Raw genomic sequence first — 18697 nt, 5'->3', positions numbered from 1 at the left:
GGAGTGGTAAGCAGTGCACTATGTTACTTACGTGAGAGCAAGAAAGCTTGGAAATCACCAAAAGCATTGCAGCAGATCTCCTCAACTAATTACAATATTGATTATTGATTAACAGGATGCTGTGTAGTAGGAGAAAAGCACAAGCGCTCAAGCAGAGTGAACAGTTCTAGGAAAAAAGAAGAAGAGAGAAGAGAGACCAGAGCAGCCATGGTGCAGGGCCAGTGAAGCTTTCAATTTCAGCTCCTTATTACACGCATGCCCACCGCTCCCGTGCAAGTGTACAGCGGGTGCACGTTGATGGGCGACCGCCCGCTCGATCAGGGACTTCAGGAGAGGTAGGTGCCGCAGACGCCGGAGCCGGGCGCGGCACCCGCCGCAGCCCCTGCCGCCGACGAACACCGGTCCGTTCGCGCAACCGCACCGCTGCTTCCCCATCACCAATCACAGCCCCATCACCAATCACATTTCCTTCATTTAGTTTCTTTCCGATTTCTCTTTTCATTTTCATTTTTTTATTTTCTCTTATACCTGATAGCTTTTCATCGAAAAAATTCGTAAAAAGAAAAGTAGATAAAATCCGGTCCTAAAGGGAATGACGGAAATCGTGAAGAAAACTGTTGGAACGCTGAAAGAAAAAAATCCTTTCGTAAAGTTAATTTAGTCCCTGACAGAATTTGCTTAGAAATGATCTTACAAAGCCACACTAATTTTGCAAAAGTATACCGTGACGATGCTCTTCGATTTTTTCGCAAATGGCAAGAGCACCACCCTTCGTTAAGGAAATAAAGTAAAGAAGTTTTACATCCGGCTACATTAAAGCAATAATATAGTCAACCACTAACTTAATATAGATCAGCTATATCGTACCATCCAAACTTATATATAGATCCATATTTAATAGTGTATATAATAGAATAAAATAACAAAGTTTGCGCATATAGACTTACTTACCTTTACAACAAATTTGCTAGATTTTGTCTACTTAAAACCTTTTAGCAGTGTGCTATGTTACTTACGTGAGAGCAAGAAAGCTTGGAAATCACCAAAAGCATTGCAGCAGATCTCACTCAATTCATGATGAAGTAAACATCCAATGAAACATAAACATAAACATAACAGCATGTCTCATCTAAAATTATAAACCAAACATTATTTAGCACTATCTGTTACAAAAATATCCTTCAAACATTATTTAGCACTATCTGTTACAAAAATATCCTTCGCGATGAATAAATCCATAAGTATCTTCCATAGGTCACACCACTGTTGCTAGGTACGCCCATCTTTTTTCAATAAATCTGTTCACGAATCTGAGGTCCCACTTGCCCGTGACTAACGACCGCTGCAAGGCTGCATTATCCAATCAGGGATTTCTCAATTAATTCAACTATTTGATTTAGCATCCTTTTAGTACTTGAGTTCATGGACAAAATTTTATAGATGGTTCTAGAACTACTCACCATGCAGTTTACGGGTTTGTAGATTAGTTGGATTGAATGCAAAACTCGTGTGAACTGAAGTCTCCAGACACCCTATCATAAATTGAACTTTCTTAGTTACTATACATTTATATATGTAGAAATTATCAATATTCTTTATCTTTAAAAAGAAAGGTGATGAATCACTCACTGTGTCTCTTGTTCAATTTTAGCATAGTGCCAATGATAACATGTTTATTATTTCCTGCAGATTGCAAGCTTATCGTATACTGCTCTAAAAGCTCACTCCAAATTCCAACAACTATGAGGTTGAACCTACAATTTAAAAATAAAAACTATGTTGTTATGTATGAACTTATTATCTCTACTATATAAAGCTGGAGTTTACAAATTTCTATTCATATCAACAAAAGTATACCTTTCGTCCATGAGTATGACCTCCCTATAGGGTTTTTTGTTACCAACGTGCTCAAGTTTACACCAGTGCACAACAACTCCGGCTATATCTGTATGATTTATTAATTATCAGTTTATTAAATGAACAATCATGCTTCTCTCAATATAATAGACAAAAGAAAATGTTTCACACTTAATTCTTACCTACAAACGTCTTGTTTGGACGTCGGTACACTTCATGGATTGGCATGAGATGCTTCGGATAGAGCGGAAATTGAATAGGCATGGTATATGGCTCAACCCTAGTGCGATCGTTCAAGGCACACTCATACCGATGCCCAATATTACGAAGCAGCACCGCCTCCTCCAAGTTAGGATGAAATCTCACATCATGTAGGGTATAAACGCACCCTTCTGCGAGTAAAGTGTTGAATCTCTCAACGTTGTTGTTCGATGCAATAGCTTCTATTTTGGATCCCTTAAATTTTAATAACAGGAAAAGTTAGGTTGTGATACGATTTCTTATAACACGATTGTTATCTCTATGTCCATTAGACAGGTGACTTACATTGATATCCATGAGAATAAAGTGTTGGCTATCACGATGACGAGAGACCGGGAACTTGACATCTACCCTAACAACGACACTCCTTAATCTCTCCAAGTCCAAATATTCAATGTCGTCGAATAATTGGAATCTGTATTAAAAAACATATTTTTAGCTTTACTTATTCATGATTAATTTTAATTTTGATTTGACAGGTGAAATTGAACTCACCTAGGAACTGCTGGGCGGTAGGAGAAGTCTGCAAATGTTCTCTTTTGAGTAACATTAGTTGGCACCATTGGGCTGGCAGTACAAGACGGTGGTTAAGGAAAGTAAGAACTGCTAAAGTTTTAGGAAATGAAAAATTTTCTGATTGGGTAAGAGTCCGAAGACTGAGGGTAGCAGAACTGCTTAAGTTTTAGTTACATACTATACTATAATCTTAAGTCTTACAATCCAATAACATCGAACCAAGTCATTCAGTTCAAACAAAACAAGTTCTCAGAAATTCTGACATCGTGTTTTTTTTTGGCTGATATACTACTCAATTCTAATATACTGAGAATTTCTGAAAATTTTAATTGAGCTTAACCATGAGCTCTCCACATTAAAGATCTACCAAATTGCCCCATCTAATAAGTGATATCCATGTTTATCAGCGGTGGATCCATTTGTACGTGTTCAATCTCTACTACAAAACCTACCACATTATCCAACCTAAGCAAAAAAAAGATGAAACAGAAAGATGAAACATAAAGTTCAGGTACTGTGTGCGTTGCAACAACTCAAAAATATGACACGCAATATATAGATTCCACGAGATAAAATAGTTTACGAATCAATGTGTCACTATATCTAATTTTTGAAAGTATCCACATTAAACTGCTACCAAATTGCCCCATCTAACAAGTGATATCCATGTTTATCAGCGGTGGATCCATTTGTACGTGTTCAATCTCTACTACAAAACCTACCACATTATCCAACCTAAGCAAAAAAAAGATGAAACAGAAAGTATGCATTTGTACGTGCGGAACTTCAACTATTTGCACGTGCGGAACTTCAACTACAACAAATTCCAACTTTGCAAAAAAATTATTATTGTCACACTAATTTACTTCGCATACCTCCAAATAATAAAATAGGCCCATTCTGCATTAATTCCATATGATAACGAAGAAAGAACTCTATTACCTGATAATGCAAAGATACAATGCCGACAAGTTGCACCTCAGCAGTCCTGCACCTTCTGGCTGATCATCCAGCGCAAAGCTTAACACAATGGCAGGCCACAATTCAGTGCTAGATCTGTTGGTCTGAAAAAAACATGGGGTCAAAACGTCAGGCCGGAGCCCAGCTTCATGCAATCAGCAAAAGCCCTATGCCCAGCCTGAAACCCGACGCGCCCGTAAAAGAACAGCAAAAAATTGAATGGCTAAACTGTAGTGAGTGCAAGTTCGTGCTAAAAGTAAATAAGATCTAATGAAATACCAAGAGCATGATTCGACAACAACTGTCATTGTATACCAAGTACTTGCATTTTAATTAAATACCAACTCTGGAAGGGAGAAATTGTAAGCAAACCAAGTACTTGCATTAGTATATGACTGAGGGTAGCAGAACTGCTTAAGTTTTAGTTACATACTATACTATAATCTTAAGTCTTACAATCCAATAACATCGAACCAAGTCATTCAGTTCAAACAAAACAAGTTCTCAGAAATTCTGACATCGTGTTTTTTTTTTTTGGCTGATATACTACTCAATTCTAATATACTGAGAATTTCTGAAAATTTTAATTGAGCTTAACCATGAGCTCTCCACATTAAACTGCTACTAAATTGCCCCATCTAATAAGTGATATCCATGTTTATCAGCGGTGGATCCATTTGTACGTGTTCAATCTCTACTACAAAACCTACCACATTATCCAACCTAAGCAAAAAAAAGATGAAACATAAAGTTCAGGTACTGTCATTGTATACCAAGCACTTGCATTTTAATTAAATACCAACTCTGGAAGGGAGAAATTGTAAGCAAACCAAGTACTTGCATTAGTATATGACATTCATAAAACAACCGTACACTCATATACAATGAACCACATAGACAACCAAATCCAGAGAGCGATCTATCGCAAGCAAATGCAACCTCTACTACATCAGCGAATCTGGTATTGCAGCCAAGCTAGGGCCGGGTGAACACATTCACAAATAAGTGATGGAATGAATCAATGAAGATGTAAAGCGTCGTCGTTCCGCTGCAATACCCGCAATGTGGTTCAGAGCATGAGTTTGGCAGACCCGCAGGATCAAAGCCATCCATCAAAGAATTGAACAAGAGGCACCAGTATATGACATTCATAAAACGACTGTACACTCATATACAATGAACCACATAGACAACCAAATCCAGAGAGCGATCTATCGCAAGCAAATGCAACCTCTACTACATCAGCGAATCTGGTATTGCAGCCAAGCTAGGGCCGGGTGAACACATTCACAACAAGCATCAGTTCGACAAGAGGCACCAAGGCCAAATTCCAGGACATACCAGTTTGAAGGGATCAAAACGTCAGGCCACAATTCAGTGCTAGATCTGTTGGTCTGAAAAAAAACATGGGGTCAAAACGTCAGGCCGGAGCCCAGCTTCATGCAATCAGCAAAAGCCCTATGCCCAGCCTGAAACCCGACGCGCCCGTAAAAGAACAGCAAAAAATTGAATGGCTAAACTGTAGTGAGTGCAAGTTCGTGCTAAAAGTAAATAAGATCTAATGAAATACCAAGAGCATGATTCGACAACAACTGTCATTGTATACCAAGTACTTGCATTTTAATTAAATACCAACTCTGGAAGGGAGAAATTGTAAGCAAACCAAGTACTTGCATTAGTATATGACTGAGGGTAGCAGAACTGCTTAAGTTTTAGTTACATACTATACTATAATCTTAAGTCTTACAATCCAATAACATCGAACCAAGTCATTCAGTTCAAACAAAACAAGTTCTCAGAAATTCTGACATCGTGTTTTTTTTTTTTTGGCTGATATACTACTCAATTCTAATATACTGAGAATTTCTGAAAATTTTAATTGAGCTTAACCATGAGCTCTCCACATTAAACTGCTACTAAATTGCCCCATCTAATAAGTGATATCCATGTTTATCAGCGGTGGATCCATTTGTACGTGTTCAATCTCTACTACAAAACCTACCACATTATCCAACCTAAGCAAAAAAAAGATGAAACATAAAGTTCAGGTACTGTCATTGTATACCAAGCACTTGCATTTTAATTAAATACCAACTCTGGAAGGGAGAAATTGTAAGCAAACCAAGTACTTGCATTAGTATATGACATTCATAAAACAACCGTACACTCATATACAATGAACCACATAGACAACCAAATCCAGAGAGCGATCTATCGCAAGCAAATGCAACCTCTACTACATCAGCGAATCTGGTATTGCAGCCAAGCTAGGGCCGGGTGAACACATTCACAAATAAGTGATGGAATGAATCAATGAAGATGTAAAGCGTCGTCGTTCCGCTGCAATACCCGCAATGTGGTTCAGAGCATGAGTTTGGCAGACCCGCAGGATCAAAGCCATCCATCAAAGAATTGAACAAGAGGCACCAGTATATGACATTCATAAAACGACTGTACACTCATATACAATGAACCACATAGACAACCAAATCCAGAGAGCGATCTATCGCAAGCAAATGCAACCTCTACTACATCAGCGAATCTGGTATTGCAGCCAAGCTAGGGCCGGGTGAACACATTCACAACAAGCATCAGTTCGACAAGAGGCACCAAGGCCAAATTCCAGGACATACCAGTTTGAAGGGATCTTCTTGTACAGCTCGTACAGCGCCTCCACCTTGTTACAGAATCGATCAACTGAGCATGATCAAGAAGGGTGAAAGGAACAGAGAATGAAATTCAATCACCAAGTCATTGCATTTTAATTAAATTCAATCATGATCTGTTAGGGAGAAAGGAACATAGACTACCTCGCAAGGGGGCCGGAGGATGTGTACTCGCCGTCTCCACCGTGGTGTTGCCGTCGATGACGAGGTACTTATAGGGAGGGTCTGGTGGCAGTGGGGTCTCCTCCATGGGACCACACGTGGGCGGGGAACCCAGTGCGGCTGTTGCGGAGAAGCCCGAAGCGGCTGTGGCGGGTGTTGCGGAGAAGCCCGGGGCGGGAATGGCGGCAGCAGTTTCTCCCGGGTACGGGTGGGCGGGACTGGCGGCAGCGGGTTTTCCCGGGTAGGGCGGGGGGAGCGGAGAAGGCGGCGACGGCAGATTTACCCGTACAGGGCTGGGTAGAGGAGCTCGGATGGAGCGGAAAAAGCACGGGATCTGCGGCGAAGAAGGGAGCGACAGTTGCGGAGAAGCCCGGAGCGGGGGGGGGGGGCGAGAAGGCGGGGGGAGCGAAGAAGGCGGCTTGCGGGAGCTCCGCGGCAGCGGGTTTTCCCGGGGGGTCGGGGAGGGCGGGGGGGGGGGGGTGGGAGCGGAGAAGGCGGAGGGGAAAAGGCGCCGCTGTTGTGGGCAGGGGTCGCGGAGATCGGACGGAGTGGAGGGGGAAAAGGCGCGACTGTTGCGGATGGGGGGGGGGGGGAGAAGATGGCGACGGAGCGGAGGTCACGCAGCTCGGACGGATCGGAGAAGGCGGCTTGCGGGAGCTCCGCGGCAGCGGGTTTTCCCGGGGGGTCGGGGAGGGCGGGGGGGGGGGGGGGTGGGAGCGGAGAAGGCGGAGGGGAAAAGGCGCCGCTGTTGTGGGAGCGGAGAAGGCGGAGATCGGACGGAGCGGAGGGGGAAATGGCGCGACTGTTGCGTATGGGGGGGGGGGGGGGCGGAGAAGGCGGCGACGGAGCGGAGGTCACGAAGCTCGGACGGATCGGAGAAGAGCGGAGGAATATTCTGGCGGACGGAACACGCCTTGCGTCTTTTTTAAGTAGGAGAGACTAGTGACTTGCGCGCACCCCTGCGCGCGGGCGAATCCCACAACAACAGATGGACCGTATTACCAACTGGGTTGGTGGGGGTGCACGGTAGCAGAGCTGGGCAATCCATATCGGACGATCAAGAAGAATTTCACTGACGTGGACGCCGTGGCTGGCCTTTGAGCCTCCCGTCTTTCATAGTTGTAAAGGTTGGAGGTGTATTAAACACTGTAATACATATTTTCCCTCCTTTGCAACACAGATTATAATTTTTTTTGTTATGGGCGAGTCTCTCGCTTAACTCCATCATTTTTTTCTAGAATATAGCATTGCAATATTGACATTTGTATTGGACTACATCATAGTATGATCGATTTATATAATTATTTTTAAGTACTGGTTATACTCCGAAGAGTATTGTACCATACCATGAGGTGTAGGTAACTGTTGGAAGCTTGTTGGATGTTTGCACTTCGCCTCTTAACATGGCTACATTTTGATATCTCAGTATCTGTGTAAACATTTTTTAAATCTATGGCAGTTTTTTTTGTCTTGCTCATTTCTAAGAATGAAATGTTATAGGTAACGGGGATGCAAAAAGTATTAGTATTATTTACGGGAAGAAAATATGTTACATACTAAGATTTGGAGGTATATGGGGGCAATATGTATTTTAGTAAAACAATTCATGCAGTTGACTTTATTGTACAGCTATGGAAGATAAGGCGGGTGATAAGTTATGTACCTTGAGCTTTGATGTTACTACGGAGCAATAAATCCCGAGGACCCATTTATTAGATTGCACCTGTCTGATGACACAATAGTTTTACAGTAATTAGCGAAAAAAAATAATAACCACACCATTAATATCGTAGGCCTGCATACAAAGCAATCAGTAGTCAGAAATGTGTTAATATGGAAAGATGGGTTAATATTTTTCTCCTTTTTTGTATCACTTTTCTGTAGACCTTGGTGCAAAGGGCACTGCAGCTCTTATTCTTATCGCTGCACAGAGTGTATCAGACTGAGCTAGTAACGCAGTTTAGTACAACTGCCAATTCAAACAGGAGCAAAACCAGATGTTAAACATGAAACAAAAGCAATTAAGAAAAGCAAGTAGACATGCTGATGGAGCCATACATGATTATATTATCAGCACCAATATAGGGCCACCACACAGCAGACTCGAGCTTGAAACTTCAGAAATTTACAGTGAGAATATTTAATTCATGCCAAAAAAAGAAGATTGGTAAGGAAGCATGAAAATCAGAAGGGTTATCTTATAAATCTGAATCATTTAGCAAGTGCACTGCATCAAAATGCTAGACCATTAAGATGTTATTTGCATTAGAAACCACACTAGAACTTGAAGATGTGAACATTAAACATGAAACAAAAGCAATTAAGAAAAGCAAACAGACATGTTGATGGAGGCATACATGATTATATTATCAGCACCAATATAGGGCCACTACACAGCAGGCTCGAGCTTGTAACTTCAGAAATTTACAATGAGAATATTTAGTCTATGCCAAAAAAGGAAAATTGGTAAGGAAGCATGAAAATCAGAAGGGTTGTCTTATAAATCTAAATCATTTAGCAAGTGCACTGCATCAAAATGCTAGGCCATTAAGATGTTATTTGCATTAGAAACCACACTAGAACTTGAAGTTGTGAACATTACATAACGAACAAAGATGCAAGGACTGTAAAACGGTTCAGATCAGACATATATCTCCAATATGCTTTTGACAGGGGAATTTTTAGCAAAGTTTTCTAACCGATGCCATAAATTAGCTAACCGAAGGAATACCTCAATATGTCTTATCACTGTAGCACAGATGCTTCTAAATATTGCTATTGGATCCTAGTTGTTATCAAATAGCAACAATCAATCATCAGTAGAGATGTACTTTAGTCAGCTCGCTTCTATTCACAACTTTACTCTTTCCAGAAATCTCAAGAGCCTGCAAGTAAGGAGATGGATAGGCGATGCTTAGCAAGAGCACATCATGTTGCTATTTCTATACAGACAGAAGCACACCAACCTCAAAGCATAATTGGTAATTGAAACTAATTTGACATTATGTCGAACAGATTGGGGGCAAGAAACGAATTGACTAACCTAAGCAGAACTTGAGCAGGACATCACAATCTTGCCACTAGGGGTGGGCTTCTCTGCTCCTGTCAAGCCTCCGCGATCACAAGCCATCTATCATTTATTCTATCTCTGCAACCAATCAATAAAAAAATACCAAGCTCAAATCATGAACGATAGCACATACGTGTGCAGTAACGCACTCAACTGAACCAGACAATCTAGCAAAGGAATCAGCAACACGACATGTGGCCACTGAAGCAAAATCCATTGATGTCAAGGATGCATAGGAGGGAGGGGAGCAACAGCGTGTGGACGTTCGTCAGTGGCCTCAACAGTGGAAGAAGTCGACATGGGAGAAGGAGCGGACAATCCGGTACGGGCAGCGCAGCGCAGAAAGGGTATGGCGCTGGCAGGCGCACCACTCCGCCGGAAGGGAAGCGATCGGGCGGGGCGGCCACACGGGAGCAGCAGCGGCGGTGCGGTATGGGGAGGAGGGGATGGCACCGTGAGGGGTGATGCACCGCGAAAATGTGGTGGCACCGGCATGCGCAAAGCACCGCCGGGAGGGAGGTGGCCGAACAGGGCTGCCATGGGAGGGGATGCGGCGATGATTGCGTGAGGAGGGGAGGGTGGAGCAGCACTAGGGCAAGAGTGACGAGGTGGAGAAGGGAGCAACGGGGCATCGAGGCTTCTAGAAGGAGATATTTTACCATGGTGAATCAATCAGCCGTCGCGTGGACCGCACTAGCTTGACGCGAATCGGAGCGCTTTGCGCACGGCGAGGGCTGCACGACGCGCATCGCACGCATCAAATGATTTTCGCTGACATGGACCACACGGCTGGCCACCGACACGCGCCGCTTTCATATATAGTAATAGATGAGGTAAGTCGTGAGTGGCTCGCCACTAATCAAATGCCCTAGATGCAAAATGGAGAAGGTTGTCGAGCTCATTTCTATGACTCTAGCGCACTATATGGAGAGGTTCTCCAAATGCCACAAAACGATCAAGATGTGAGTTAGTTTAGTCAATTTTCTCCTTAAATTTTGGGACTGATTGGTCTCCGATAGGAAGAATTGGGAATGTAGGATTACAAGTTTGCTGAAATTGGGACTTTTGCTGTTTTTGCCACTCTGTTCTTTCTTCATGTGGGAGGAGCAGTATGCAGAGTACCTCCAGCAGAAAGGCTTCATTCGATTTGACACCACTAGCATCGCAGATGCTATTCCAGACTTTTGCTTGAAGCTCATGCTGACCTTTAGGAGGAGTTCGGGTCCTTGAAGAAGGAGATTGCTCTTGCTGAACTAAAGATTGAGTTTGTTGTGCACAAGGGAACAAAGTGCTTGTATTGTGTGTTGCGATCACCATTCTTCGTGTTCTGCTTGTTTTGGTTCACCTTGTCAAGTGAACTGGAGTAGTAGTAGCTAGCTGATGGGCAATTGTTGGGATCTTGATTGCAACACAGTGATAATAGACTCATAACAGTGAATGTAATAATTGTTTCTTCTTGTTATTACATCAGTCAGGTGGGGTATTTATATACATACCTCAACCGCGTCAATCATCAGATATTCCTTGTGGTATGATTTTCATTGTACATTTTCATTATCATGTACTATCTAGACTCGACACATGTCCAAAAGGAACCCTATCAAGTCTCCCTTTAGGGCTACTAGCGGATTCCCTTTGGTTATCTTCTCGCTGGATTCTTCCTGACCCACATGCTTCTCTTAGGTTAGGCCTTCATTCTCTTACTGAAGGTCCTTGCATCACGCCCCCTTTGTCCTCAGGGCTTTGTTATACCCTTCATCCTTCGGGCTTCATCGCATCCCTTTGTCCTTCGACCCTCGCGTCCAGGCTTCGTATCACGAGCTTTGTTACCACTTTCGCCCTTTGGTATTCATTGCTTCATATGATCCCTTTGAGATCATCGCTTGCATCCTCGGACTTCTAGTCCTTCATTGTACACCCTTCGTGCTGGGGAACGGACCGCTAGCCTAAAACAAAAATTTTCTACCGCATTCACCCAGAAAATCATGCTAGTATGAGATCATAGATTGTTACCACTCGACGTGCAGTGCAACAAAAGAAGAGTTGGAGTAGATCGATCCAACGTCGTGCGCGTCAAACTCCTCAAGAAGCTTCTTGATCAGTTCCTCGATCCGCTCTGAACAGGTAGTCGTGCTCCTCGACCACCTCCGAGCAGGTGGCGTGCTCCTCGACCACCTCCGAGCAGGTGGTCGTGCTTCTCAACCAACTACGAGCAGGTGGTCGTGCTCCTCGACCAACTCCGGTCAGGTGATCGTGCTCCTCGACCAATTCCTCGACCAGCTCTTGATCAGGTCAATCGCGTCCTCGACCAGTCCCGAACACGTCACGTTCAACTCGTTGAGAAGATCAACACCATAATAGCAGCAGTGCCTTTACGGTATCCACACGTACTGGGCAGAAACATCGAGCGCCGATGTGCTAGCATCGCACCCGCAGCTAGGGTTTTGAGAGATCGTGTGGAAGGCTGCGGCTAGGGTTTCGGAGTAGCTCAACCTCTGCACGCCCTACCCACGCCTCTCCTTATATAGAGTTCGTCAGTGGACTCCCACGTTGGAAGCCCTTTAGAACTCTAACTTCTCATGGATCACAATCCAATAAAAACCCATATACGGATCCAATTCACATCTTTTGTTCCAACCCATTAGTATGTGATCCGTTAGGTTCATGTACAAACGGCTACGATTCGGAAACCCTTTCCAAATAGTGGTCCCTAGCAGGACATGTTGACTCCCGAGTATACATAAAAGATCATATCGGCTGAACCTTGATACATACATGCACCGATCTGTTCGCCTCACGATACCTATCAAGCTCAAGGCGAGATACGTGTCACCCTTGTAATAGCTTGACCATTCACTCGATCAAGTAGTGGATTCATCATGATTAACTCTTTAATCATATTAGCATGGTCATGCACTTTGTCAATCTAACTACATCAAGGGGTTCAAAGATATCTCTTCCGTTATCAAAGGGGAAAATTCCATCTTGATCACTCATACCCCACGACATGTTTCATGACAAACCCGAAAACTACCTTTATGACTACCTAGTTATGGAATAGCATTTGGCAGCATCAAAATATGCCACTACATATTCTGGGAATCAATGACGATCTCAGGTATAAGGATCTTGTAGGTATACTATTTGAGATAATAACTGATAGCACATCATAAATAACAATCTCAGTAGTATCTTAAGGTGAGTCTATCAACATCATATTCTCTAACATAAATATCCATATTATTGACCTGATATCTCTATACCTACGATCCATAAAACGTGATCATCAATCAATATATGTGCTGGTCTTATATATCATCACAATGATATACGATCAGAGATCGACTAAGAATAACATCATGAAATAAACAAAGAGTTTCATGAATAAGTCACATACTTGCTAATCAATGTAAACGACAGTCATTCTTGAAATAACACATTATTCGGTAGTACATGAACAGAGACGTGTGATACAATTATCTCTATGATTGCCTTAGGGCATATCACCTTCACTTTGGCCTAATCCCTGTAGGTTAGGAAAAACATCTTCATCTTGATATTGGTCTTCTTACTTTGCTTTTGAGGTTGGCTGATATAACCAAAGTCAACGGGTAGGGGCCAACGTGGTATCATTCCCCTAACAGTGGCTCATTCACGGTTTTGGTCCTAACTTTGGAGGGCCAATGTCAAGAATCTTTAGACAATGGGTACCCTTTTCTGAGCCCCCCTTCAGCTAGCCGAAGTCAACCCCCAAAAGCAACAAAATTAACTCATGATTCGGAAGAAAAAAGATGCATACATTAATCCAGAATATACCCCTCCATTTATCATACGGTGAGAACAAAATACATCATTTGCATGATAAGATGACCTGCACGGTTAGCACTAGGTGGCCCTGCCCTTCACGTGGCCTATACAAAATAGCTATTCGTGACTTCTATACCAAGCTACTGTTACCTTGTTGTGAGGTGAATTACTTGAGGCTTGGCACAAACCAAGTGTTTGGTGCCCACTGAGATATTGCGGGAATAATCTTGACAATGGTCAAACCATTCGCTGCAATGTCCCACCGCCACATGTAGTACTCAGGACCACCGTGGTGGTTGTGCCGGCTAAGGAAATGGATGCAGTCCTTGTGAAGGTCTGCGAAGTATTTATCTCCTGGGACCACATACCATGTTTCACCCCAACTCTGAAGGATGATCTTGCCGTGAAGGTCCGCTTGGTATCAGCCCACACGTGCTGCGAAGTCGTAGTGCTAATCGTGAAGTACATAACGATCTGTGAGGCTAGGCGATGCTCGCGGAGGTTGGACCCACCGAATGTTCTTCGGAGGTGAGCCCTGTAGATTATCGTTGCGAAGGAGTAGCACATGCCCCCCTGCTTGAATGATGCACACGTCTTCTCCTACTTTGGGCCATGCCTTTGCCTAGAAATCTTCTGTAGGTTCAGAGACCTAGCCGTCTATGCTGCCCACGCGCCACCATGATGGCTCCATGAAGTGTTCTCCTATCTTGAGGTAATGGTCATGGTATGCGTAGATGACAATGAAGGTGTCTGCGCCAGCTTCTGCCTTCGGGCGCACGGAGAAACCCCACGGGAGTTTGCTTTAGGCCCACTCTGGGATTCGCAGTAGCGTGAAGGTATCCCCCATCAATGGGTTTGCAATCACAGCTACAAAATCGTCACGCCAGTCGAATCCTATGAGGTAGCTTTGTCTCGAAGGCTATAACCCTCAACCTCCCTCCTACAAATGTCGGGACATGCATGCTAAAAAGTCTTTCTTCTGTCAGCGAATAAAAGAAGACTTTGTTGGCTTCATGGACCTCATCACTCTTGAGGACCAACAGGGTGAATTGCGAATGCTCTTCACGACGGATATTATTGCACCACTATATGCAAACCGCTCTGAAGGATGAAAATTGTGGCACGCCAACGAAACCTGGCAACGATGGCGATGCAGTGGCCACCTCATCCATCCCAAAGGCCGCGATGACCTCTCTAATTACTATGGCTCCTCTCACCATTTTACCTCCAACAAGCGGAGGTTGCCATGCGAATCGAAATGCACTTCGCGTGTTCGATGCAGACTTGAAGGGCGACAAGATCGATGAAGGCAAAGGATCACCCCTCTCTACGACCCCAGGGATTCTCCCAACGATGGCCCCTATTTCCACTCGGATGACTTGGGTGGAGAGAAAACTTCAGGTAACTTTCTCTATTCTTATGTCTTATTTTGTAGCAGAGGACACCTTTCCCCATGATCCTACCCCCCAGGACAGTTTGGCCTAGGGAAAGGCAAGGTGCTTATGGGGACTCTCGATATGCCACAGTTGAGCGGCAACGCTTTGGCCTCTGAAGGTTTTTACTACGCTGGCCTCTCCGAGAGGTCAATCACCTCGAAGTCCTTTTTCGCGCTTGGTGAATCAGTTCAATAGACCCAGGCTGAGTTGATGACTACACACTTGAGCCCATGGCTAATATTTTGAAAATTGTTTCCATTCAGTTTGGTACTTTCTTTAATTTCGTGAAGCAATGAAATGATGACAAGGAGAGGGGCCTAGCTGCTTTCCAGCCTTGGAGCAAGAAAATATTTGAAGGTGTTAATCTATGAATGAATAGGAACAATCAAGAAAGAAAACCTTGCATTTTGTTGAAGCAAAGCAAGGAGGAGGTGGAAACCTTAGCTGCAGCCATGCCTAGCAAAAATATATTGAAGACTACTGAACTAAAGAAGGTTAAAGCACCAATTAGTGCGATTCCATCCTCGCACATGGAGAAGAAGAGTCATGCCGACCAATCAAAGTGGTGAAGAACAAAACTAAATGATGCAGGACACAAACAAGGAGCATTAGGGACGAGGAAGCCTACTCGAGACCACCTATTCGGATTCAACCATCTACTCGGATTCTGCAACCTACTCAAGCTTGTCACCACCAGACAGGTCCAGAATAAAACTGCCATAAATATTTCATATGGTATATGAGTACTTGTTGGGAAGTTTACCCTGAGTACTTTCCAATGGATCTGGGCTCATCATCATATCTGTCATGTGCTGGCAATGGCTTAAACAAGGTATTGTTTGTATAAGTTCGGGTCATATTTGAGTCATGTTCAGTTTTCGTCGAGTCCAAGTTGTTTCATGAGTTAGGTCAGCTCAGTGGGGCATATTAAAGCCCAAGTGCTCCACCCTTATAATCATGTTGGTTTTTATCATGTTTTTGCTCATGGCTTTGCCTATAGGAAACCCTAGAAAGAGGTGATCCCTTCTTCATTATCTTGTTGTTGTCGTTCCTCAAGGATCGAAAGAAGTGTGCAATCAGGAGCTTGTTCCTAGGTGCATGTTTGATCCTTGTGTGGATCCCCTCTTCTGATCGTGGGTTGCTACTCATAGGTGGAAGAAATATCTAGGGTTTTGGATTTCTATCTAAGTAAGCAATCCCTTCTATATGTTTTGTTATTGATTGATCAAATGGAGTTCTCTTGCTTGGTCGTGATTGCTGCTATATTGGTTTGATCATGAAATTCTAAGTTGCATCGAGTTTGGTTGTTGCTGTTCTCTTGATCAAATTTTAGAGAACTATTTGTTGATGAGATTGTACCGTGAAAGGTCGAGACAAATTCGGGCCTTTACAGGCGTGTGCTCATCAAGTGGTATCAGATTCTAAGTTGCTCACAGTGCTTCTGAAACTTTTTTTTTTGCTTGGTTTTGACAATGACTGACTATAATTTTGCCTAGGAAATTAAGTTTGTGTTGACATTTTATTCAAGAACTTCTCCATCTGACTACTATGATTGTGAAGATGCAATGGAGAATTTCTTGTGGGGTCATGGACTGGAATCGCACATGAAGATATACTTCGTAAGGCATTATTTTTTTATTGTGTTTCAAAGTGGTGGGTACAACACATCAAGGACACTTCGAGGGCACTTCGAAAGAGGTGAAGATCCTTGTAGGACATGGACAGGGATGAAGGTGGTGTTACAAGATCGATCCGATCCACCAGTTGAGAAGTCTGTCTATGAAAAGAAGACAACGACTACGGGAGGCCAAAATTCTATAGGCACCAAGGATATGCGTTCATCATGGACTACATCTATAATCGAAGATGTGCTTAAACAGCAAGCCGTTGTAGTCAAACATGATGAAAAGAAATAAGGCAGCAACTGGTGATCCGAATTTTCTTGGCCCAAAACTACAAATTATACCTCTATCTAGTAGTGGAAGTGATTGCAACAAGGAGAAGGCCAATATTTCTGCAAAACTTTCTTCTCCTAGACAGCAAGTAAAGAAATATGCTAGTGCGTTTAAACTGAAAGAGGAGAAGACTATAGTCGGGAATGCTGAAATTTCTTCTCCACTAAGACTGCATATTATGGATTCTGCGGATCATGCTCTTGGTGACTCCACAATTGATGCAAATGATGATACTCCAAACAGATTATCTATGTTGGCTCAAAAAGTAGAATGGGATGGCACCGTTGCAAATGTGAAAGGGCAGCGCTCAAATATAATTTAGTCGGAGTGCAGAATTCAGGACAAGGTAGCTTCACAAATATTGTTAGTTCAGATTTAGTTCATGCTTTATCCTTGTCTACACGGAGTCTTCCTACACCATGCTATATGCAATGATTGAATCAAACTGGTAAGCTGAAAATTTACTCATAAGGCACGAGTTAATTTTTCTATTGGAGATTATGTTGATAAGGTGGATTGTGATGTAGTACCAGTGAGTGCATGCCATTTGATGTTAGGAAGGCCGTGGCAATTTAATCTTAATGCTACACATGAAGGTCGTTCCAACATTTATTCTTTTGTGCACAAGGGTGCCTATCATCTACGGTAATTGATGCTAGAGAGCACTATTAAGGCTGAGATGTTTCCAATTGTTCACCAGAAGAAAGAGATTGCTGAAATTACCTCAAAACCGTGGACAACTTTGCCTCAAGGGGGAGAGAATGATATATGAACATAAATTCTCCATGTATTACTTCTCAAGATACTTGGAACAATAACAAAATTGCAATTGGTAATTATGTGAAACCTCTTGTTAGTGAAGTTGGTTCCCTCATTGTTGATGTGAAGAAGGATGAGAAAATCATGGTTCCTGCTATGCCATGCCAAACTATAATTGAAGGAGTTGATCTGTGTGAGAACAAAGCTGTCGAAAATATGTCAAAGCCAAGGACAGCATTGTTTAAAGAAGGGGAGGATAATGAGCCCATGGCTAATATTCTAAACATTGTTTCCATTCAGTTTGGTACTTCCTCTAATTTTGTGAAGCGATGCAATGGTGACGAGGAGAGGGAGCTAGTTGGTATCCAACCTTGGAGCAAGATAACATTTGAAAGTTTTAATCTATGCATGTAAGAACAATCAAGAAAGAAAATCTTGCATTTTGTTGAAGCAAAGCAAGGAGGAAGTGGAAACCTTAGCTGCAGCCATGCCTAGCAAAAATATATTGAAGACTACTGAACTAAAGAAGGTTCAAACACCAATTAATGAAATCCCATCCTCGCACATGGAGAAGAAGAGTCGTGCCGAGCAACCAAAGTGGTGGAGAACCAAATTAAATGATGTAAGACATAAACAATGAGCATTAGGGATGAGCAAGCCTAATTGGGCCCACCTATTTGGATTCACCACCTTACTCGGATTTGACCATCTACTCGGATTCGGCAACCTACTCAGGCCCATCATCGCCAGATAGGTCCAGAATAAAACCGTCGTAAATATTTCATATGGTATCTATTTGGGCTATATGAGTACTTGGAAAGCTTACTCCGAGTCCTTTCCAAAGGATCTGGCCTCATCATCATATCTATCATGTACCAGTCGCAATGGCTTAAATAAGGCATGGTTTATATAAGTTCGAGTCATATTCGAGTCATGTTTAGCTTAGGTCAAGTCCAGGTCGTTTCATGAGTTACGTTAGGTCCGTGGGGCATATAAAAGCACAGGGGCGCCACCCCTTGTATTCAAATTTGTTTTTATCATGTTTTTATTGTGTCTTTGCCTAGAGGAATCCCTAGAAAGAGGTGATCCCTTCTTCCTTATATTGTTATTGTCGTTCCTCAAGGATTGAGAGAAGTGCATAATCAAGAGCTTATTCTTGGGTGCGCGTTTGATCCCTACATGGATCCCTTCTTCTGATCATGGGTTTCTTTTCACGGTGGAAGAACTATCTAGGGTTTTGGATTGCTA

The 18697-nt window shown here is 42.9% G+C and overlaps 1 protein-coding gene across 1 annotated transcript; it reads right to left on the bottom strand.

The window, feature by feature from the left end:
* Positions 1-1075: 1075 nt before the first annotated feature.
* Positions 1076-2303, bottom strand: LOC133930302 (uncharacterized). Its single transcript, XM_062376931.1, has 5 exons — positions 2040-2303; positions 1858-1945; positions 1630-1754; positions 1461-1532; positions 1076-1350 (listed from the first exon to the last, which is right to left on the bottom strand). Exons 1-5 carry the CDS (start codon positions 2119-2121, stop codon positions 1256-1258), a joined length of 462 nt encoding a protein of 153 aa, XP_062232915.1. The 5' UTR covers positions 2122-2303; the 3' UTR covers positions 1076-1255.
* Between the last annotated feature and the right edge of the window lie 16394 nt (positions 2304-18697).

Source organism: Phragmites australis, chromosome 10, assembly GCF_958298935.1.
Source record: "Phragmites australis chromosome 10, lpPhrAust1.1, whole genome shotgun sequence".
Lineage (NCBI taxonomy): Eukaryota > Viridiplantae > Streptophyta > Magnoliopsida > Poales > Poaceae > Phragmites > Phragmites australis.
This window is presented reverse-complemented; position numbering and strand designations above follow the sequence as displayed.

Excerpts from the sequence above, each read along its gene's own strand:
- LOC133930302 (XM_062376931.1), bottom strand. The coding sequence starts at position 2,121 with ATGCCTATTCAATTTCCGCTCTATCCGAAGCATCTCATGCCAATCCAT. Across the intron at positions 1,755-1,857 it reads GTCATACTCATGGACGAAAG|GTTCAACCTCATAGTTGTTG; the intron begins GTATACTTTTGT and ends TTTAAATTGTAG. Across the intron at positions 1,351-1,460 it reads ACAAACCCGTAAACTGCATG|CCTTGCAGCGGTCGTTAGTC; the intron begins GTGAGTAGTTCT and ends TGGATAATGCAG.